This window comes from Magnolia sinica, chromosome 1, assembly GCF_029962835.1.
Source record: "Magnolia sinica isolate HGM2019 chromosome 1, MsV1, whole genome shotgun sequence".
In the NCBI taxonomy this organism is placed as follows: Eukaryota; Viridiplantae; Streptophyta; class Magnoliopsida; order Magnoliales; family Magnoliaceae; genus Magnolia; species Magnolia sinica.
The window spans coordinates 132871847-132895816 of record NC_080573.1 but is presented as its reverse complement, the minus strand read 5'-3'; the positions used below and the strand labels follow the sequence as shown (position 1 = coordinate 132895816).

The 23970-nt window shown below is 39.8% G+C and overlaps 1 protein-coding gene across 1 annotated transcript; it reads right to left on the bottom strand.

The window, feature by feature from the left end:
* Positions 1-17319: 17319 nt before the first annotated feature.
* LOC131218271 (protein IQ-DOMAIN 6) lies at positions 17320-19822 on the bottom strand. The gene is made up of 5 exons (XM_058212940.1): positions 19677-19822; positions 19319-19564; positions 18998-19225; positions 18599-18712; positions 17320-18314 (listed from the first exon to the last, which is right to left on the bottom strand). Exons 1-5 carry the CDS (start codon positions 19740-19742, stop codon positions 17619-17621), a joined length of 1350 nt encoding a protein of 449 aa, XP_058068923.1. The 5' UTR covers positions 19743-19822; the 3' UTR covers positions 17320-17618.
* Between the last annotated feature and the right edge of the window lie 4148 nt (positions 19823-23970).

Genomic DNA, 23970 nt, shown 5'->3' with positions numbered 1-23970 from the left:
TTTCGTCTGCCTGGTCTGTGCAAGTTACAGTCCACCAAGCTGAAGCTCCGCCATTCAACTTGTAGGCCACAAGCTTGACCTTTTTTGCTTCAGGGATGTCCATATAGTCGAAGAACCTCTTAACTTCAGAAAGCCAATCGAGGAAATCCTTAATGTGTAGTTAGCCATTAAAGCTAGGAATATCAACCTCTATCTTAAATTCTCGATCTGTTTGATCTACTCGATCGCCGTCTTGTTTAGGGTGTTGGAAGATTATGTTGTCGATCTCCTCTTCGTTAGATCCCCCTTCCTCCAGAATGACCCTTGGATACATTGCCGGTACTATCTTGTGATCAGGGCGATTACGAGTCTCAATAATTTGTGGTGGAGGATTACCATCAGGAACACGAAGCTGCCTTAGGGCCTCCACTATGTGATCTTCCATTCGATCGATGGAAGCCTGTAGCCCTTACATGGCTTGCCGATTCTCTCGTTGTGCTGCTTTGAAAGCCGTTAAAAGCTGATTTCATGGAACACCGTCCATGGGATTGTTGCCCAACCCCTCGTTAGAAGCCATCATTCTGAGAAAAATCCTCACTTTGATACCAAATTGATGCAGGGAAGGACGTGAGGTCAAGCATCGTCTTCCTCAAGGGAATAACTATTCCAAATCCACGAAATTTCTTTGGACTCCTCACAGAAATTTCTTGAATCCATGAGAAATAAAGCAATCAAAATAGAAAATAAATTCTATAAAATTTGAAATTGATTGCTGAATGAAATAAACGACTTCACAACCCTTTAAATAGGGATACCAAGCAATGGAAGAGAAATCAGAAGCAAACTACAACTAAAACTCCTAGAATTCGCAAATTACTATAAATAATAAACTTACTATTTATAGACGGTTGTGATGTCTACAAGTGCGCAAGGTTTTTGGCCAAAAATAGTAAGTGTCCTATTTGGCTTCACCAAACCGTTATCCTAATTATTCTAAGCTCTTTTCACGTTGGGCGCATTTCCTAAAGCCCAAGGGATGAAGAGTTATAATGAAACTAAAACTTAATTATTATTTATAGTAAAAACGGAATTAAAACGGGGAAATGACCGTCGATCCGGGGGTATTTCACAAATCCAGCTAGTATAACCTAGCATAGCGGGGTTGGTTGGCTAAAGTAGCTTGTTCTACCCCAAAATCATATATTTTACACCCGATAACTCATTTCGGATTGTGAGATACGCCCGATCTAAGGTCCAACGGTCCAGATCACTTTTGTCTTCGACCGGGCCTTTTCTGATCCATCTTGGCCATGAAACTGTCCGCGACCCTCTATACATCAGAAACCAATTAAACGATTAACCAAGCTGAAGTGTTGGTTCAGGGAAAACCACTTTTGTGATTTTTGAAACTATATTGTAGATTCAGTAGTTTGGAAAGGGTGCAGATAAGCAGTTCTGAAATGGAGTTTTGTAAAGTGCGTTGGGGAGGGGAGTTATTTGATACTCCGATTGCTTACTATTCTTGATAAGCAAGTACTTAAAAATGGTATACATGTCAAATATTATCTCAAAGATTACCATGTTGTTGTGACCACTGTCGCTACATTATGTTAGGAATCAGAATGGTTGGACAATCCTAAACTACTTTCTAGATGTCTGTTTTTTTCAAAATAAGAACATCTATATTATTCATTTTAATTATCCAATAATCCTTAAATATAGTAACTAAATAAACAAATAAGAGTAGTTTTTGTTTCATGGAAAATCTCTAAATTGGTGTCCTTAATTGGGCAGTTTATTTTTAATTACTTGGGTTACATGTATGCAATTTCTTAGTAATTTCTAACAGCCTGCTTATCATCCATCACACCACTACCAGAGTATCGAAGTATTAGTGTAAACGACATGTATGTGGAATGGACAAAGCGACTGAAATTGAGCATAATGATCATTTTTGCTAACGCCTATTATACTTAATGCAAATATAATAACTTTGAGATGAACTCTCTATTATGCTGAATTGCACTATATTCTCATTAATCAAATGCATAGGAAACAACACACAACTACATCCATGAATTTTACAAACATAATTATATGATACAAAATAGAAACCTCGAATCTTCAAATTTGATTTGGTAAAGCTCGAAATCACTTTGGTTTTAGCTGAATTCCCCATTCAAATGAAAGTCCAAGTGAGTTGGAATTTTGACTCTTCCAAAACAAAGAAGTTTCTTAATTAAACAGAACAATAAGATGTTGAACTCTCACAACAACATTATTCATTGGTAGATAGTTTTCCTAGGGCCACCAAAACCATTCCAAGCAATAGCTACCACTAACACATTCAAGTCGTCCTCTTGGCATTATAATAGCAGTTCTCCTTCTCCCCAACTATTATCAAGTTCTTATCTATACGTGTCATTAGCAGGTCTAATTTAGATGAAGTAATCGAGGGATCTGAACCCACACTGCTCTTTGAATCCCCATTAGAAACAATCGCCTTCTTCTGAAACTGAAAATCGTTCGATGAGTGCCTCATTCGATGAGAGTTGCATAACTTCTACTTAACCTTGATAAACAGCATTGGATTCATGTAGTTGGGCCTATTGTTGTTACTCACTTCAGATCTTTCAGATGCCAGGAGAGTGTTGCTGGATATTGGAGTGCATGTTCCAGGTGAAGAAGTCGTTGGGCTCTTGTCATACTGAAATTCAGAACTTGGGGTTGATGATGAACAAGCATTGACTGGAGGTTTTGGATGCCTATAAAATTTGAAATTATAAAATCATAATCTGTCATGTTGGCTTTAAGTTGCAAAGTGTTTACAATAGTTATTTGCAAGAAAAATGCCATAATTTTAAAAGCTTCTATTCCTATATAATTACTTTTTCTTGGGCCTGGATTGGATCTGGTTCCAAGCCAACTCTAAATTGGCCCATTTTAATATGACTCAAATTGGACCCATTTAAATATTGGGTCTAGTCGGTTAATTCTTGTTTGGATAGCCCATATGACAGTATTGTAATTCAAAAGCACCATCATTACGATTCTCAAGTGTTTGCTTTAATACTAAATTTGGAACATAATTCAGTGGTCAAATGCAAATGTAATTGGATATCGATAAAGAACTTTGCAATCATTACAAATCTACAATACATTGTAGTAAATCATTTCTCGTTGATTTGACCTTTCCAAACATAATCGGAATTTTCAATCAAATTAGCTAGTGACAAGGAGACCGGTATTGTCATTTGTAATCATTGCACTTTCACAATTTATTAGTCCTAATTCACAATCCAAACAGGCCTTGAAAAGACCCATACCCAACCCATGTAGTACTTCAGATCCAACTTTTGAACCTAGACCTGCCCCATGGGTCTTAACTTTGGAGGGAGACCCACTAATTGCTAGGTCGGTCTAATGACTCATCTAGTCGATCTAACCTATTTCAACCCCTATTAGGGGGAGCCACTCAAGCCCATTGCCACCCCTCAACCAAGGGTGTACTGTACAATAATAGATCATTAACCGAAAAAGAGAGAGAAAATGAATCCATTTATGAAAACAACAAAAATGTTATCCAATTCGACGATCAATCATCACATAAGGTGTGAATTTTTCATCTGAATTTAGTTCAAATGGACGATAAAAAATTGCCTGCCTGATTTGATTATGGAAATGAGAGAAAGTAACATTTACTTTGAAAGCTATTTTCCAAGGAATAGGAAAATATTTTTTAATGAAAACATATTCTTGGAAAATGACATTTTCTACCTAAATACTTTCGAATATCCCAAATAGATAAACAAGGAAAAAAGATGTAGGTAGAGATGAGAAAAAATCAATACTCATTTTCTTTCTTTCTTTTGGTTGGGTGGGGCAACGCAGAGAGTAGTCGAGAGATGGAGGGATTGAGATGCAAACGAGACAGAGAGATGGAAGAGATGGAGAGATTGATAGATCGTGAGAGAGAAGGGCAGACGCGATGTGACGACCACATTTTTTTAAGGCGTCTCCCAAACATGCCTTAAAATTGCTGCTAACCAATAAAGGGGATGTGGCTTGGAAGATGAGGGGCGCAGATTTCCTGCGAAAGCCTTTCACATGAAGTTCATGGGATGAGAACTTAGGTGGGACCCACCGTGATGTTTGTGAGAAATCCACCCCGTCCATTAGTTTTGTGAGCTCATTTTAGGACATGACTCAAGAAATGATCGGTATCCAGTACTTAAGTGGGCCGAAAACATGATGATTAAATGTCCACAGTTGAAGCGTGCCTAGGGACAGATGCGGGTTGACGGGTTTCCAACTCAAGCATGTGGACGGATTCTCACTTGATGCATTCATGCATTCACGCATTGCATACCATTTGCATTTTCTTCCTCAACTTATATTCTATATAATTGTTGTTATTTTATTCTAATTTGATATGAAAATCATGTTGGGACTTCTCATTAGATCTGGGCAGCTAACCCTATATTAATGTAAAATCATATAGATGTGATTTAGTGTGAGCCAGTGGCTCGAGAACAAGAGTAATGGTTGAGACATAAAAGGACTAAGAGACAGATGGCCATGATTATCATTTTAATTATATCTGATGTTCTTGAATTATTAATTATTTCTTTTAAGTTTGTTGTACAAGATTTATTTTATTGCATAAGACCCCGAATGAGAGATTCCTTATTTATGTTAATAATTGATTATTGAAATTGATGGTTGATTTATTATTAATGAGATGTGATTGAGTATGAATGGAACTTAGATATATGGTAGTACTATTAGATAGCGAATTTTGTGTAAGCATATCAAATAATTTAAGTACACTTAATGTACAAGTCATGATGTAGATCTTGGGTCTGAAGTATACGCCAAATACTTGAAACTTGAGTCATGACACTATATTTGTGTTTTCAAACCACTTAATTTGTCCAATTTAAGCATGCACAAATATGCATTTTGTTTACTGATTGTTTTTCACAAATAATGCATTTTAGCCACAATTTTTTGCATACAAATCATGAAAATTTATTCTAATTAATCAAATTTTAGATTAGATCCATGATCTTAATTTTCTATGATTAGATCCATGATCTTAATTTTATGAGATTAGTTTTATTAATTGTTATTGTTGGTTTTTTATTTGAATAGGAATAATTGTTGAATTGAAAATTGTTTATTTTTTTAAAATTGATGATTTTAGAGTTGGAATACGTAACTTTTATTTTGAATTAGTTATGTTCGGCAATGTGGTGTTTGGAAGAAGTATTTAGAAATATATTACAACACACTATTAGCAATGAAATATCATGCCTAAAACCTATATAGTGTATAATTGAATATTTTAATTGCTTTAATTTTGGAGTGTATCTTAATCTTGATGGGACATACCGATTTGCTAACACGAACACAACATGTTGAACCAAACATTCCTTCCGACATTTTTAGAGTGGGGATCTATCCCATGTTCACCTTCATTCAATTTCATGTGATCCAATGTTTTTAGAGTGGGTATCTATTCAATGTACCCCTTCATTCCATTTCATGTGATCCACTTGATTTGTGAAAAAAGCTAAAATGTTGGATATAGGCCTGACAATATGAGGCAAACATAATAAACAAGTTGGATGCCACTATAGTATCATGGTGAGTGCATACAATTCAATTGTAGAAGAATCTATTTTATTATTAATATATAAGGATAATTAATGGCCAGTAAGTGGGTCCGGCTCTGTTAAGAGAATTAAGAGATGGTATTCCATCCAAAGAGTCATTGTAAAATTTTTTAGTTTTACAATAATAGTTTGGCACCATATTTTAATATAAATATAAAGATGTAATTTGAAAATTTCATTTTAATTAAAGAGATAGATACAAAGAGAGAATATATTATTAAGCAAAATAATAACAAATCATTAAATAAATAGTTTATAAAATATTAACATAATTTGTTAAATTATAATATAAATTAAAATCATAAAATAAATTTTAATATGATTTACCTATTTTGGTTTCCTCTAATATCTTAATAGATTATTATAAAGTGTTTGTGTGTCTGTCCTGCAACACAAAATAACATACATCAAAGTTCAGACATTCAAGTAATGGAAAAAGAAGAATACTCAAGTAATTATTATGCTTATCTTCAAATATATAAATTGTAAATTTTAGTTAAAAATTAAATGCATACAAAAAAAATGTAATGACAAAATTTTAAAGCATAAAAATTTTTAGAAGAAAGAAATTACCCAACTCATATTCTCTTTAAATGAGATCTACTCAATTCTTAATTCACATTTAGTTAGCTTTCCGGTTTTTGAGGATTTTTCTTCGGATTACTAGGAGTAAATAAACAAAAAAGATAGATGAGGATGGTGAAAGTTGTCGAGGTTTTCAAAATATATTTGTTTTGTAAATTGTGTAAGTTATATAACTTATTTATACAAAGAGATTTGGCTCATGCTTTGTACATAAAAGATATTTATACAAAGAGATTTGGCTTAGGCATTGTACATGAAAGTGGTGCGAAAAATGTGAGAGAGTAGATGAAAAGAAGTGGAAAAGAATGTGGAAATGCTTGGTGCACTAATGCCCGTGTACTCTATTGAGATGTGGAGCCACATCTGGACAGGGCTGCTCGACCGGTCGAGTGGCCCACTCAACTAGTCGAGGGCTGGATCGACTCAAAGTCCAGCTAGCAGCAGTTTTTTGGGTCTGAGGTGCTCGACCGGTCGAGGACCATGCTCGACCAGTCGAGGGTTTGATCGACCAGTCGAGATTACGCAGATTCGTTTTGCGGATTTGACACGGACTGCGGAAATTTGAGGCGATTTCGCAAGGAAAGTTGCCTAAACTATAAATAGGGGTCCCTAGAGCTTTTCTAGTGTAATGGGAGTTATTCTAAAGTGTGGGCAAAAGGTTTTCTTTATACATCCAAGGGAAAAGGTTAGTATATTGCTTGTAATATCATTTTCTTCATAGTGAAAGTTTTCACCCGTGATTTTTTTTACCCTTGTTTGGAGTTTTTTTCACGTATACCTTGTCTTGTGGTTTGTTTGGTATGCTTTGATTCTTCTTCTAGATTATATTTCTTTCTATTTATCGTTTGTGGGTAAGACCGGAGATTGGATATCAATTCACCGCGTTATTGGCGTACTGCGCAACAACTGGTATCAGAGCTATTGGTTTAATTCAAGTGATAGCGATGACGGAAGAAGGGAAGACTAGAATTGAGAAGTTTGATGGTTCAAACTTTGCCTTTTGGAAGATGCAGATGGAGGATTATCTGTATCAGAAGGACCTCTATATTCATTTAGGAGGAAAAGAGAAAAAACCAGAGAAGATGACAGATGATGAATGGTCTTTATTGGATCAGAAGGCTTTAGGAACGATCCGACTCTCTTTGTCTAAGAGTGTCGCCTTCAATATATTTAAGGTGAAAATCAGAAAAGAATTAATAGAAGCCCTGGCTACGATGTATGAAAAACCCTCAACGTCCAACAAGGTTCATCTTATGAAGCAACTATTCAACATAAAGATGTCAGATGGTGAGAGCGTGGCTGAACATCTAAACGAGTTCAATACAGTCACGAGCCAATTAGAATTCGTTGGCATTATTTTTGAGGACGAGGTCAGGGCATTATTAGTCATGTCTAGTTTGCCAGACAGTTAGGATGGTTTGGTGATTACTTTGAGCAATTCTTTAGGGTCGACAAAGCTAAAATTCGATGATATGGCCGGTCTAATTCTCAGCGAAGAATCTAGAAGAAAGGCATTAGGAGTTTCATGGGATTCAGGGAATACTCTAAACGTTGAAAGAAGAGGAAGATCGCTGAACAAAGGAGACAATAAATACAGACGTTCTAATTCAAGGAAGAAGTTCAAGAGACCGAAAGACAAAGACGGGTGTTGGCATTGCCGCAAGAAGGGGCACATGAAACGTGATTGTAGGGCTCTTAAGAAACAAGAAGGAAGCTCTCAAGGCGGGAATGATTCAGTTAATTTATCTGAGAAGAGTGACACAGAGGCGTTAATCTTGTCTTGATGAGAGGAATGAGTCTTGGGTCATAGACTCGGGTGTTTCGTTTCATGCCACTTCGTGTAAGGAAGTTCTACGTGATTATGTGTCAGGTGACTTCGGGAGAGTCTACCTGGGTGATGATGAGACATGTAGTATTGTTGGAAAGGGAGACGTTCATATAAATCAGAAAGATGGAACAGTTTTGAAATTAAAGGATGTCAGACATATACCGAGTTTGAAACAAAATTTGATCTTAGTGGGGCAGTTGGCCGACATCGGATATGTGACGACATTCACTAGTGATTCCTGGAAGATCACAAAAGGTGCCTTGGTGATATCTTATGGCAAGAAGGAAGGTACTTTGTATGTGACTTCAGGATCATATAGTTCACTCGCAGTCGCATTAACTGGAGTGAATGTGCAGTTATGAAATCAGAGATTGAGACATATGGGTGAGAAATGGATGAAAGTGCTATTATCAAAAGGGAAGCTATCAGGGCTGAAGTCTATTGACTTGGAATTCTACAAGGACTACGTATATGGCAAGCAGAAGAGGGTAAGTTTCAAGAAAACAGGACGGGCTCCAAAGACACATCTATTGGAGCTTGTATACACTGATGTGTGGGGACCGACATAGGTATCATCTCTTGGTGTCTCACGTTATTTCATTTCTTTTATTGATGATGCTAGTAGAAAACTGTGGGTTTATTTCTTAAAGCATAAATCTGGTGTATTTGATGTATTTAAGAAGTGGAAAGTAATTGTAGAAAACGAGACAAGTAAAACAGTAAAATGTCTTAGATCAGATAATGGGGGAGAGTACTGTGATAAGATATTTGAGGAGTATTGTGCAGCAAATGGAATCAAACATCAGAAAATGATTCCATGGACACCACAGCAGAACGGTGTGGCTGAGCGCATTAACAAGACCATCCTTGAGCGTGCCAGAAGCATGATGTTACATGCAGGGTTATTTAAAATATTTTGGCCAGATGCTGTGAATACTACAGCATATCTCATCAATAGAAGTACCTTAGCACCATTGGATGGTGGGCTACCTGAAGAAACGTGGACTGAGAAAGAAGTGAACCTTACACATCTCAGAGTGTTCAGTTGCACTTCATATGTTCACATTGATGCAGAGCACAGAAACAAGCTGGATGCGAAGTCCAAGAAGTACACGTTTATATGCTACGGGTAGCGTGATTTTGGCTACAGATTTTGAGATATAAAAAACAGAAAAATCATCAGAAGCAAAGATGTAGTCTTCAATGAAAAAGTGATGCATAAGGATAGTGTGTAGGAAAATAAGGCCGATGAGAAAGAATTTGTACAGTTGGAAGAGTTATCGGAACAGCTGTTACAGCGCCACAGGATGATCATGCACAGGAGCATTATGAGGTAGAGCCGCAAACACCGGTTGTGAGGAAGTCTACTCAGGAGAGGAGACCCACGGTTCGATACTCACCCTCACATTATCTACTGTTGACAAATAATGGTAAACCAAAGTGTTTTGAAGAGGCATTACAGTCAGATACACGGGTTAAGTGCGAGCAGGCCATAGATGATGAGATGAACTCTCTTGAGTTTAATCGTACATGGGAGCTATTCACTCTACTTAAGGATAAGAAAGCTCTTTATAACAAGTGAGTTTACAGACTGAAGGAGGAGCATAATGGTTCGAAACGGTACAAGGCTAGATTGGTTGTGAAAGGGTTCCAATAAAAGGTAGATATCGACTTCACTGAAATATTTTCACCAATGATGAAAATGTCTACGATTCATATGGTCTTGAGTATAGTGGCTAAGAAGACTTATATCTAGAGCAGCTAAATGTTAAGATAACCTTTCTTCATGGGGACCTTGAAGAAGAGATATACATGCATCAGCCGACAGGATACGTGACATCTGGAAAGGAGAACAAGGTGTGTAAACTGAAGAAGAGTCTATATGGCCTGAAGTAGGCCCCGATGCAGTGGTACAAGAAGTTCGACAGTTTCATGTCAGGAAACGATTTTAGGAGATGTCATGCAGACCACTGTTGCTATTTGAAGAAGCTTGATACGTCGTATATCATCTTTCTTCTGTACGTTGATGATGTGCTTGTGGCCGGTTCAAGCATGAAGGACATCTCAGATCTCAAAAGACATCTGTCTAGAGAATTTGCTATGAAGGATTTATGAGCTGCAAAACAAATCATAGGCATAAGGATAAAGCGTGACAGGAAAAATAAGAAACTGGTTTTGTCACAGGCAGAGTACATAGCCAAGGTACTTGATCGATTCAATATGGAAGGTGCTAAGCCGGTTAGCACTCCATTAGCCAACCACTTCAATCTTTCTAAGGAGTAAGGTACGGAGACATAGGAGGAACGTGACTACATGGCTAAAGTCTCTACGCGTCAACTATTGGGAGTCTCATATATGCTATGGTGAGCACGAGACCAAACATTGCTCAAGTAGTGGGAGTTGTTAACAGGTTCATGAACAACCCCAGGAAGGAACATTGGGAAGCCGTGAAGTGGATCTTTAGATACCTGATAGGTATTGTGGATGTAGGGTTGTATTATGGAGGATTGGAAATCAAGCTACAAGGCTACGTAGATTCAAATTTGGAAGGAGATATCGACAGCAGAAGAAGCACTACATGTTATGTCTTTACTCTGGGTAGTGCTGCTGTTAGTTGGGTTTCTCAGTTACAGAAGATATTATCTATCAGTACAATGCAAGCAGAATATGTTGCAACTACAGAAGCGTGCAAGGAAATGGTGTGGATGCAAGGTTTCATAGAGAAGTTGGGTAAGAAGCAAGCAGATTGCAAGCTGTACAGTGACAGTCAGAGTGCAATACACTTGGCTAAGAATTCAGCCTTTCATTCAAGGACCAAGCATATCGACATCAGATATCACTTCATATGTTCGTTACTGGAAGATGGATCGATTACTCTGGAGAAGATTCATACAAGTGAGAATCCTATGGATATGCTGACCAAAGCGGTCACACGGGACAAGCTGAAGCTCTGTTCAGCTTTGATTGGTCTTCAAGCTTGGAGACGGGGAGGTGGTGCACTCCAGATGTAGAAGATGAAGGTTTATGGTGATGTGTCTCTAAGTGGGAGATTGTTGAGATGTGGAGGCACATCTGGACAGGGCTGCTGCTCGACCAGTCGAGGTTACGCAGATTCGTTTTGCGAATTTGACATGGACTGCGGAAATTTGAGGCGGTTTCGCAAGAGAAGTTGCCTAAACTATAAGTAGGGGTCCTTAGGGCTTTTCTAGTGTAATGGGAGTTATTCTAAAGTGTGGGCAAAGAGTTTTCTCTATACATTCAAGGGAAAAGGTTAGTATATTGCTTGTAATCTCGTTTTCTTCATAGTGGAAGTTTGCACCCGTGATTTTTTTTACCCTTGTTTGAGGTTTTTCCATGTATATCTTGTCTTGTGGTTTGTTTGGTATGCTTTGACTCTTCTTCTAGATTATATTTTTTTTTTTGTTTATCGTTGTGGGTAAGACCGGAGATTGGATCTCGGTTCACTGCGTTGTTGGTGTGCTGCGCAACATACTCTTGATATTTTACATGCTTAGAAATGAACTTTTAGGATGTTTATTGAGATCTAATCTGTTCATAGTAAATTCACTTCTTCAAATTTTACGGATAAAACACATATATCATGGTGGGCCCACAAAGCTTTTCCAGCCCCCACGGTACCACTAGGGGAGCGGATTCAGTTTGGTTGGGGACCTGATCATGGGCCCCACCTTAACTCATGTATTGTATGCTCATGCCATACATCCATTGTACCCCTCATTTTAGGACGTGGGCTCAAATCTCAGGTGGACCAGACCACAGGAAACAGTGGTGATTGAACACCTAGCATTACTTTTATTTGTCATCTAACCTGTTGATAAGGTCAAACAAACCTGCATGAAGAGAAAATAAAAATATCAGCTGGATTCAAAACTGGTGGCCCACGTTATGTCTTTCATATTCAATCATCACGGTTTCCTGTGGCGTGGACCACTTGAATGAGCCATGGATATACTTCAATTTTGACTCACGTTATGTCTTTCATATTCAATCATCACGGTTTCCTGTGGCGTGGACCGCTTGAATGAGCCATGGATATACTTCAATTTTGACTCATGGTAAAACGGATGGACAAGACACATACATCACGGTGGGCCCCACAGGGTTAGTTTATTGCGCTATCACCTAGAAGTTAGTGCAGAATCTGCTTCCCCGGCACTGGGGTGTGACTACCGAAGCCGAGTGCCTGTACCAATAGCCTTGATTTTCTAAACATGGCTCCACTAGGCAAAACGGAAAACTCAAGCGCAAAGTTGTACATGGATCATGCATGTGAAAGTGGATTGCGTCCTACCCCGCCCGGCCGATAATCCGGCCGGGCAGGGCTCTGTGGGGCCCACCATGATGTAAGTATTTTATCTACTCCATCCATCCATATTTACAGATCATCATTATAGAGTATTAACCCAAAAATGAGTCAGAACCGAGGCTTAAGTGAACCACAAAGTGGGGATTGAACTTCCATCATTAAAAGCTTCTTTGGAGCTGCAGAAGTTTCGGTTCAATCTGATATTTGTGTTTTCACTTCATCCCGGTCTAAATGACCTCATGAATAGTTTGGATGGTTAAAAAACATCTAGGAAATATTTCAACGTTGGGTGTAATTATCACCTCTGCTTCCTTTGATGTGGTCCACTTGAGCTGTAGACCTAACTCAATTTTGGGTTTATGCACTAAAATGATCTATAAACATGGACGGACGGCACATCACAGTGGGCCCCAGAGAGCCCTGCCTGGACGGATTATGGGCCAGGCGGCTGTAAGGACGCAGTCCGCTTCCCATACATGCATGTAAGTCCAGACGGTTAAAGTCATGGACTAATTAAATACAACACCGATAAGATAGACGAGCTTGATGTGATATTAACCATTTTGAATTTTGCCCCATCATTTTCATTTTGCGTGGTCGACAAACACACCAACTAGATTCTTACCATTGAGTAGGTCCTGCCTATGAACGATCCCACCTTGAAATCCACATAAAAAAGATGATCCTGGCCATTGCTTTCACCCCTCTAATTTTGATTTCATGTTCACCCCGTCGCCAATCCAATGCTCAGTATTGTGTGTGTGCGCCATTGATCTAGTGCCTTTAATCTGGTGCAGAAATGCCTTTTAAGGGCGGAATACCTCTCGGTTCAACCGAATTAGTTGTTGGTTCAACCAAATTAAGGGCGGAATCTCAGATTGCACACTGTACTTTTCGTCATGTTTTCGGTTCGACTGAGGTTTTGTGAGTCAGTTTAGTTCGGTCCAACCGATGTTCAATCTAAACACTGGTTTTTCTTCCGCAACGCAACTTTGTCATTGTTTTACAAATCTGGAGACAATTTAGTCATCATGCAATTAATCCACTCATTTATCAGAAGCCTCATTGGAACCATTTCAAGACTTCACATTCAGTCTCCATTCCCACTTCCTAACAACCATCTAAAAGAACACATGATTGATGTGCAGCTGTTTAGATCAATCACCCAAAGATGGAATTAGATGCCAGTACCTTGAGATATTCGGGTTCTGCGAGAGGTTATACCGTTTGAGATCTTCAGCCAAATGTTTCAATCAGGAATCCCTTGTAGATGCTCATGAACTTGGCCACAAATGCTGCAAACAATAATGGAGAAAAAGTCATGAAGATTGTGGTTGAAACCAGAGATGATTGGAAATTCCACAGCAGTAGGATGTACTGTATTGAGGTAATGTGATGTAAGAGTGTTTTCTTATGATTTTCCACACCATTTGGACAAATTACTACAGATATTGTTATTCAGATAAAACCACAATGCACTTCGATTCCTTGGGGCTATGATCCAGAACGAGTTACTAGTACCTAATTATAGCGTAAATTCATAGTGGGACAAAAAAAAAAAAATAATAAATAAATAAATAATCATAGTGGGACCCTCCTATATGGTCACAAAGGTCGTTGGATGGGAGGGGTGCATTGTGGATCAATCACACGGCCCCAAATTACTCTAATTGGATTATCACAACCATTCAAGTGAAAACCTGTAAGACGGATGGCAAGAATCAAAGCAACCTTACTGTCCTTTCCGCAGGAGTTACTTTAATAGCAGCGATCATCCAATCAGGGTGATTATGGGTCCAGTGCAATCCATGATGAATGTGCTCTATTGGGCCACACCACGATCACAGATTGACCCACTTGGGCCCTACACCAGAATTTGCACTGAAACAAGGTACAGAGAGTTTACCCTGGTTCCTAGCTTTTCTTTTCCTTTATTATTTTCTATTAGTTATAAAAGAACAATGACCGCTACACTGGGATTTGATTGTCCCCACCCTCCCAAGAGATGTATTTGGAGACCTGACACGGTGGGATTTGATTGATTCACGTTTTGCTGGCTGGGATGGACCTTACTTAACAGACCTAAGAGGATGCGGATTGTCTAGTGACTTGGTCACTACCTAACTCTTGCAAAGCCCGTTGTGATTGATGTAGAGCGGGTCAAAAACACTTTCATAACAAAGATGGAACAAAAAAGGCTCGATCAGAGGCAGAAATGATTCAGACCGTCAAAACAACCTTAAATCAGTCGTATCTCACAAATGGAATAAGTTTTTCGACATATTATATATGATTTTGGGGTAGGACCTACTTAAGCCAACCAACCCAGTTATGCCGGGTTGCCCATGCTGGATTTGTGAGATTCCATCATATCAAAAGTCAAAAGTCCCGTTTAGTTTGTTTTTACTATAAATAGTAAGTTTTAGTTGAGTATAACTTTTTATCAGTTGAGTTGTATAAGTCATGCCCAACCTGGCTTAAGAAAGTTAGGAGAATAATGTGGTTGGCACAATTTGGACACTTGCTATTTTTGGCCGAAAACCAGGAAGCCCAGTAGAAATAGAGGTTGTCTATAAATAGTAGGTTTACTATCTATAGTAAGTCATGTTTTAGGGTGTTTAAGTTAGAGTCCCAGTCCAAAACTTTAAGTTTGAGTTCATTATTTAAAGAGATTTTTTTTTTTTTTTTTAATGATCAAACTATTTTGAATTTGTTAAGAATTATTCCTATTTTTATCCCCGTGAATTCGGAGTAGTTATCTCCAAGAATACCATGATTGACCTGATCACGTCTCTCCCTCTACAATGATGCATTTGTTTTATCCATGTCATCCATCATTTTGTCCGAGGCATATCCGAAGCTTAAGTATAGCACACCATATCAATGAGGATAATAACAGCCACCTCAAAACCTTCGCACGGCTCACCATGATGCTTATTTGCTCTCCAGTAAGTTGAATGAAGGGAAAACACAAGTATCAGTTTAAAACATCCACGGGCCTTTGAATAGTTTTCAATGTTAGGGGTTCAATCCCCGCTATTTCATGTCTTATAGTTTACTTGAGCTTTGGAGTGTACGTCTTGGACATCACGATGGCCCAGTGTGTTAGGTCAATAAGGATTATCCAGGCAATCCACGTCCCAATCTGCATCCGTGGCCCGGACGTGGATTGCGTCCTACCTCCGGGCGTATCTGTATATCCACATCGTCCATCCCTTCTGTCAGATCATTTTAAGGTATGTGCACAAAGATGGAAACGGATTGGCTACTCCCCCTGCCACAAGCCGTGGCTTGTGATCGGTGCTCTGTGGGCCCACCATGATGCATGTGTTTCATCCATTCCGTTCATTCATTTTTAAAGATCATTTTAGAAGTTTGTCCCAAAAATGCGAGGGATATAAATCTCAGGTGGACCACACCACAAGAAAATAATAGTGATTGGATATCCACCATTAAAATCCTCCTAAGGCCGACTGTACTGTTTATTTAACATCCAATCTTTTGATTGTGTCATACAGACCCAGATGAAGGCAACAGACAAAGATCATCTTGATCGAAAACTTTTACGGCCCCAAAAAGTTTTTAATGGTCAACGTTTATTCAACACTGTTTCCTGTAATGTGGTACATTTGAGATTGAGATATACCTCATTTTTGGTCTCGTACCATAAAATGATCTAGAAAAATAGATGGACGGCATAGATGAAACCCATACATCATGGTGGGGCCCACAGAGCACCGACCATCAGCCATTGGCTAGTGGCAGGGGGGAGTAGCCAATCCGTTTCCACAAAAATAAAAATAAGGCAGATCCAACGCGCAAGTGGACGACACCAAATAATAAGCTTGGTTGCACTTAAATGCACAAACCATGCAATTTGCATTAAATTCAACAATCATCTTTGTTGTGGTCCACTTGAGAGTTGGAGCTGACAGAGGGATGAACGGTGTAGATAAACAGATACGGTGCGGCCACCCACAGAACTGCCCTTTGGTGGCTAGAGACGGCCGGAGGTAGGATGCAGACCGCGCCCCCTTGGCCCGATCCCGGAACGTGGCACGTTGCCCAATCAATGTCACGTTGGGACGTCCGTGGTGGTCAGGGTCACGACGCAATCCGTGTCCGCCTTTCTCATTTGAAACCTGCTACTGTCATTTTTAAATATTTTTTCTCTTTACTTCAGAAGAAAGATCTTCAAGAAACTGGTGATTTTTTTAAACTAAGAAACAAGAGCAATACTCCCGTGTTAGTTTTGCACCATTTAAAACAAAAAGTGGTTACTCGTTCTTCTCACACGTGCCACTGATATAGAGTTATCCATACCATCCACACTATGGGTTTCCATTATGGATGGGACATATCTCTAAAACCACATTGATCAAGCAATCCAAACATTCAATTGATGGCTATCAAATGAATGGTTCGCTGTAAAATAGTGAATGGTCCAAAAAAAAAAAAACCAGATGGTTAATAATATTTTCTCAGTGCAATATGGTCAATGTACTCCTGTCTTATCATAATCCTACCCACAGTTACAATCATTTTTATTTATTTTTAATGGATGAATATAATAATTGGTGATATGGGCTAATCCCGCCCAAGAAATACTGGACGAGGAAACTTTGAAAATGCAGTTCTTCTATAACAGATTTCATGGCCCACACCAACACAAGAGCACCGAAAGTCCCAGAAATTCCAAACTGAGGGGAAGAAACCAATTAAACGGCTAACCAAGCTGATGTGTTGGTTCTGGGAAAACTAATTTTTTGATTTTTGAAACTGTATTGTAAAAATTCAGTGGTTTGGAAAGGGTGTAAACGACATGAATGTGGAATGGAGAAAGCGACTGAAATTGAGCACAAGGATCATTTTCGCTGAAGGCTATTCTGCCCAATGCAAATATTACCTTTAGATGCACTCTATTATGCTGAACTGCACTCTATTCTCATTGATCAAATACATAGGAAACAACACACAACCACATCCATGAATTCTACATGCATAATTTGGATTATATGATACAAAACAGAAACCCGAATCTCCGAATTTGATTTGGTTCAGCTCGAACTCATTTCAGTTTCAGCTGAATTCCCCTTCCAAATGAAAACCCAAATCAGTTAGAACCGTGACTCTTCAAACTCGAACAAGTTTCTCAATCAAACAGGACAACAAGATGTTGAACTCCTACAGCCACCAAAACCATTCCAAGCAACAGCTAACTCTAACACATTGAAGTCGTTCTCTCGGCACTGTAATAGCAATTCTCCTTCTCCCTGGCTCTTATCGAGTTCTTATCCATACGTGTCATCAGTGGGCCTGGTTTAGATGAAGTGACTGAAGGATCTGAACCCACACTGCTCTTTGAATCCCCGTTAGAAATAATTACCTTCTTGTGAAACTGAAAATCGTCCGATGAGTGCCTCATTCGAAGAGAGTTGCATGACTTCTGCTTAGCCTTGATAGACTCCGTTGGATTCATGTAATTGGGCCTGTTGTTGTTACTCCCTTCAGTTCTTTCAGATGCTATGAGAGTGTTGCTGGATATTGGGGTGGATGTTCCAAGTGAAGAAGATGCCGGGCTCTCGTCGTACTGAAATTCAGAACTTGGGGTTGATGATGAACGAGCACTGACTGGAGGTTTCACAGAGATCCTCGTGGTCATGTTGTTCTTTCTGACTTTTACTAAACTGGGTTCCAAAGATTTTGAGCGGCTTCTACTTAAATCATCACAAATTTTGGAAGATGGAGTGGTCTCGGAGGGATCCATATGGGCTTGTTCCATCAGTCTATTTTCCCATGGCTTGGCTGCCATCCAACGCTCTAACCAGCTCCAACCCCATCCGCTCTTATCTAGTTCATGATGCTTAAGAGAGAATGGCGGTGCATTTGAATTTGAATTTGAGTTTGATCTCCATTGCTGAAACAGGAAAAAATTAAATTGTAAAATCATAATCTATCACATTTGGCTTTAAGCTATAAAGTGTTTTACAGTAGTTAACTGCAAGCAAAATGCCAGAATTTTAAAAGCCACTGTAAACTGTTAAGTGTTTACAGACAATTACAGCCATCCAAACAGTCCTTCACTTATGAAGTCTTTACAACTAGAGGTTTTACATGCATCCAAACGACCCTTACGTCTATATTAACCAAAGAAGACTAAATAAATGGATTGGAATTTAAACTTTTGCCTTTGATCTGTACCTGTTGTGAGAGGGAGTAAGCAATGGCTCTTTCTCTCTTGATTGCTCCCTCTTGCCTCATCTGTAGCTTTGCTCTAACTTCGTCCAATGTACACTGACTATCACACCATCCTTCCTGAAATTTCCAGGATGCCCAAAATCAAATTTCGAAATTTTCATTTTCCTATCAACGTTCATTGGGTGGATCCCACTGTCTTCATGATTTGGCTAATCCACTTATCAGGTGGTCAATCATAATTTTTTTTAAAAAAAAAATTGATGAATTTGTCATCGAAACAATCTATTCCTCTGGACCCTCTTCCTGATTCCTCCCTCAAAAGCCCAAAAATACAAATCCAAGAACACCAATACCGAGATGACAAAGCCATAGAAGAAGAAAAAAAATGAATAGAACTTGTACCTCAGCTTCTTTCAAGATATCACACTTGCCGCGATGAACATCTAGCAGATTCTGTACGGCCTGCCCCTCGGTCGACATCCGCACACGTCGGGCCCTCACACGGGCTTGAACTCGAACAAGCGCCTGCATGCATCTCAAAGTCACCGCGGCCTGCTTCCGCACTTGCCGACCACGCACCAGCGCCTGCAGCCTCACCACTCCTTTCAAAGCCCTCAATGCCCTTCTAGCCTACAATTTCAACCATTTAAAAATTCAAGAAAAACAAAAGAATACATTTTTTTTCAATGAGTAATTTCCAAATGGGGAAGGAACCGTTTTTACCAAGAACCCTCGGAAGGCGGTCTGTATCCGAATCGCTGCCCACTCTTGCCTCACCACCCTGAAATCTTTTGGTGGTGCTCGAACCACTGTGGCTACCGCAGCACTGAAGGCATCAGCTATTGAAGAGGAATCAGATGCCTCCGATGCCGCTCGATGCGCTCCTTTCATACCCTTCCAAGCCGATCCAAGCTCTCCAGAAGAACTCCTCCAAAGCCTCCATTTCCTGCCTTTTCCACTCATCTTTTCCTGAAAAAATAAAAAGAAACCCAAATACAGAAAAAAAAAATGACAAATAATCAAAATAGAAAAAAAGGAATTTCAAGAATCTTAAATGGAGAGAAGGGGGTAATGGGATTACATGATCCTCTCTTTCTGGTTTTTTAAGGCCTATTAATGATTTTAGCCATTTTCCTGAAGCACCCATCTCTGAAAACCTCTTCTTTGAGAGGGAGAGAGAGAGAGCTAAAAAGGTCTGTTGCTGCTGAAGGAGTAGTTTGAATAGCTGAAAAATGGGGTTTTAGGAAAAAACAGAAGGGATGGAAAATGGGAATAAGGGAGAACAACGTGGTTTTCTTTTGGGGATTTCTGAGCTGGTTTTGTGGGTAAGCCGTTCGATTTTTGAAATTCAAAACAGCAACGGAAACGAGGGAATCCCGCTCGATTCCCTTCGAGACAGACGACTAGATTGGCCCTACATTTGATGCTAAATAACCCAAGTACCCTCCCCTCGATTGAAAGTAGCCCTCGTGTTGTAGTCCGCAGGGAAGCGGATTGCGTCCTACCCTAATCCGTCCGGGCAGAGCTCTGTGGGGGCTACCGTGATGCAAATTTCTTATCCACGCCGTCCATCCTTATTTAAATATCATTATACGTTGCAATATCAAAAATAAAGCGAACCAAGGCTTAAATGGGCCACAAAATGGGGATTAAAGGTCTACCATTAAAAACTTCTTGGTAGCTGCAAAAGTCTCGGATCAAGCTGATATTTGTGTTTTCACTTCATCCCGGTATACATGACCTTATGAATAGATTGTATGGTAAAAAATCATCACAGTGGCCCTTACAGAGATTTCAATGGTGCGTGTCATTATCACCACTGCTTCCTTGGTGTGGTCCACTGGAGATCTGGATCTGCTTTATTTTTTTTTTCATACCATAAAATGATCTTTTAATAGGTATGGACGGCGTGGATAGAACGTTTACATCAGGGCAGCCCCCAAAGAACTCTGCCCGGACGGATTACCGGGGGTAGGACTCAATCCGCTTCCAGTCCGCGGAGTACGAAAGTAAATTCGTGGCCCGCTAGTTGGCCCGCGCATGCAGATGATCGGAACCACTCAACAGATGGTCCCACAATGGATAGGCCACAGATCGACAATGAATTTCCAAGTAGATACCAGACCCGATATACTCACAGATAATATATAAATAGAATCATCCACACATTACATTCTATCCCATCTAGGACGATCTTGCACCGTCCCAAGACTCACCGTAGAAGGTGCGTCAGACCAATGAAATGGCGACATGTCATGATTTGATGGCACACTGTCTAATAAAATACCACCACACCATGACTTGATGTAACTGCATGTTACTTTGAATGTGCTCCCCCTTCTTACTCGGGATACGTTTCACTTCCGTATTTCCTTTGCAACACTCCTTTCACCTTTTTATCTTGAGAAATTTGCGACTGTGGACCCCACCCTTTATCCATTTTTTTTTGGAAGCAATACAAACATACTTTGCAAACTTAGACCTCCACGTACTGACAGCGAAATTCGGGACGAAAATACCCCTCCTTTCACGGAAACGGATTGGGTACTCTCCCTGCCACCAGCCAATGGCGGATGGTTTGTAGTCTGTGGGCCCCACCATGATGTATGCTTTTCATCCATACCGTCCATATATTTTTTCAGATCATTTTATGGTATGAGACCAAAAATGAGGTATATCCAAATCTCAAGTGTACCACATTACAGGAAATAGTGTTAAATGAGCGTCAACCATTAGAAACCTTTAGGGGCCCCACTGTGATGTTTGTGAGAAATCCTCCCCGTCTAAGTTCATTCATAGGGTCACAAAGACCTGGATGAAGAGGAAAAACAAATTTCATAATGATCCAAAACTTCTGTAAACCCTAAAAGGGTTTCAATGGTAGACGTTCAATTCCCCACTCCTTTTACGGTGTAGTCCACTTGATAGTTAGATCTATCTTATTTTTTGTCTCAAGCCTTAATATGAACTTGCCAAATAGATGGACGGTTTGGATATAACACAGACCTCATGATGGGACCCACAAAAGCAACACAATATAAAAAATAATATAAAAAAAAACATAAACGGCCGTGGCAGTTTGGCCGATATTTTTACTTTTTTATTTTTTATTTTTTACACTTTTCTTTTACAAGGAGAACTTTTTCTTCCTTACATTTTTCTCTAATACATAATTATGTAAATATGTATATATAAGTATATAAAAATGTTTTTCTATCTTTTAATTCATTTCTTTGTTTGTTTATTTAACAAGCATATTTCCTAAACTAGAATGATTTACTTAAAGTACCACATATGATTTTGGGGTAGGAGAAGCTAATTTAGCCAACCAACCTAGTTATTTTCCAAGATTCCATCGGGTCGATGGTCGAAAATCCATTTCATTCTCTTCGTGGTCAAACTGGAAATACAGCAAGGCAAACCAGAAATTGAGCAGGGCAAACTAGAAATTGAGTGGGGCAAATTGAAATTTGAGCGGGGCAAACTAGAAATTGAGCGAGACAAACGGAAAATTGAGCGGGACAAACTAGAAATTGAGCGTGGCGAACTGAAAATTGAGCGGGGCAAACTAGATGTCACGCCCCAAACTCGAAAACCAGGCTCACAAAATTTTCGATCGCCGAATCCGACACCGACAGCCGCCGTAGTACCCCATTCTAGGTTCCCGGCATCTATACACCAGGTTCCGATCCTGGGATCCTATAAGGAGGATTTCAAGCATGATTTTGATTCAGTATAAGCATAACCATAAGCATAACCCATGAACAATAATAACAAGAACACCATCACAAAATTCACTATGATCAAAAACTTCGAATACAGTACGTACGAAGGGAAATACATGATAATAATAATAACAGAAACTCCAAAAGCTCGGATGCACACTCCAACTGCGATAAGGCTACGGCTGCGTCCTGACGTCACCTGTACGCATCAATCGTGAATAAACTTATAGAAAGCTTAGAGGGCGGTGTAAGTGTGTGCGCAATATGAGCGTGCTCAGAATGTAAGATCAGAGTAATGCAGAAACATGCTGATGAGTACATGAATGCAATCGGCCATGTCAAGACCATGCGATGCGAGATGCAACTCAACTATACCAATCCTCATCAAATATCAGTACAGTTCTCATTCTGGATAATCACCGGGGTTTAGTACACTCCAAATGGCATTGCTGCTCTCCTAGCCGCATAATCTAAGTGAGCGTAAGCAACTTCACTATCCGCCTGACCAATAGTCTGCCAATACCTATTTGGCACGTCGATAGTAGACCCATTCACGAGCTGGTCAAACTCAGCCTAGTATTGCCCCCTACTCTTGGGCGAGTAAGGCCACACCCCTTTCCAACCGACCACGACACAGTGGGAGACGCGGCCTCTTGGTATTCGGCTCTCGTGCGCTCATATATTCACTCGGTTTCGACGTTAGAGTCATCCTCTGGTACCATCGGGTTTAGAAAATTTTACCCAGGGATATCTATGGCACCCCGATGCTTAGTAACAATATTTCTGATATCCGATCCTGCCATCCACGATGTGTCTGTGGAGGTCATAACCCTGATGTCGTTAGGGCATATAGTAATCATGTCATACAAATGTGAAGTGCATGAATCACACTACCAGTCATGCAACAATCCTGTGCGTACCGTGCGCTCATGAAGGGCAACTCCGCCTATCAGGGAGCCTATAAACAATCTGCCAGAAAGCATATGCTATGACCAGTCACTCCTCATATCAAGCATATATATGATGCATATGAGTATGAATCAAGAATCTATACTAAACAAGTTATGTGGTGTTGGGCTCTATTCATAACGAAGATGAGTCTAGACGGCCTACACATTACAAGTATGGGCTTATCAATGGGCCCTAGGGAGAATGATAATGCGGACATTTAACCAACATTATCCATACAATGTGGACGTCAAACCATCATTGCTCCCAAGGCCTAGCCCGCCATTGAGATCATCACATAAACCATGGTGGGAACACATTACAATGGGCCTTATGTGCATCCTATTGGGCCTCGACCCATGGGCCTCCAATATGTCAAATGGGCCTCATACCATGGGTCTCATATATATCAAAGTGGGCCTCAGTGGGCGGGCCACAAATACATCAAGTTGGGCCTAATCACATGGGCCTTGCATACGTCACAATGAGCCTTATAACATGGGCCTCATATCTATTAAGGCAGCCTCAACAACGGGCCATAAATATGGTAAGTGGGCCACACCACATGGGCCACATGTATATCAAATGGGCCACACTCAAATACAAGTGGTGATAAGGATTTCCACCATTAGAATTTACAAGGGTTTAATGGTGGATGTTCAAACCCACTGTTTTCTATAATATGGTCTACCTGATCCTAGA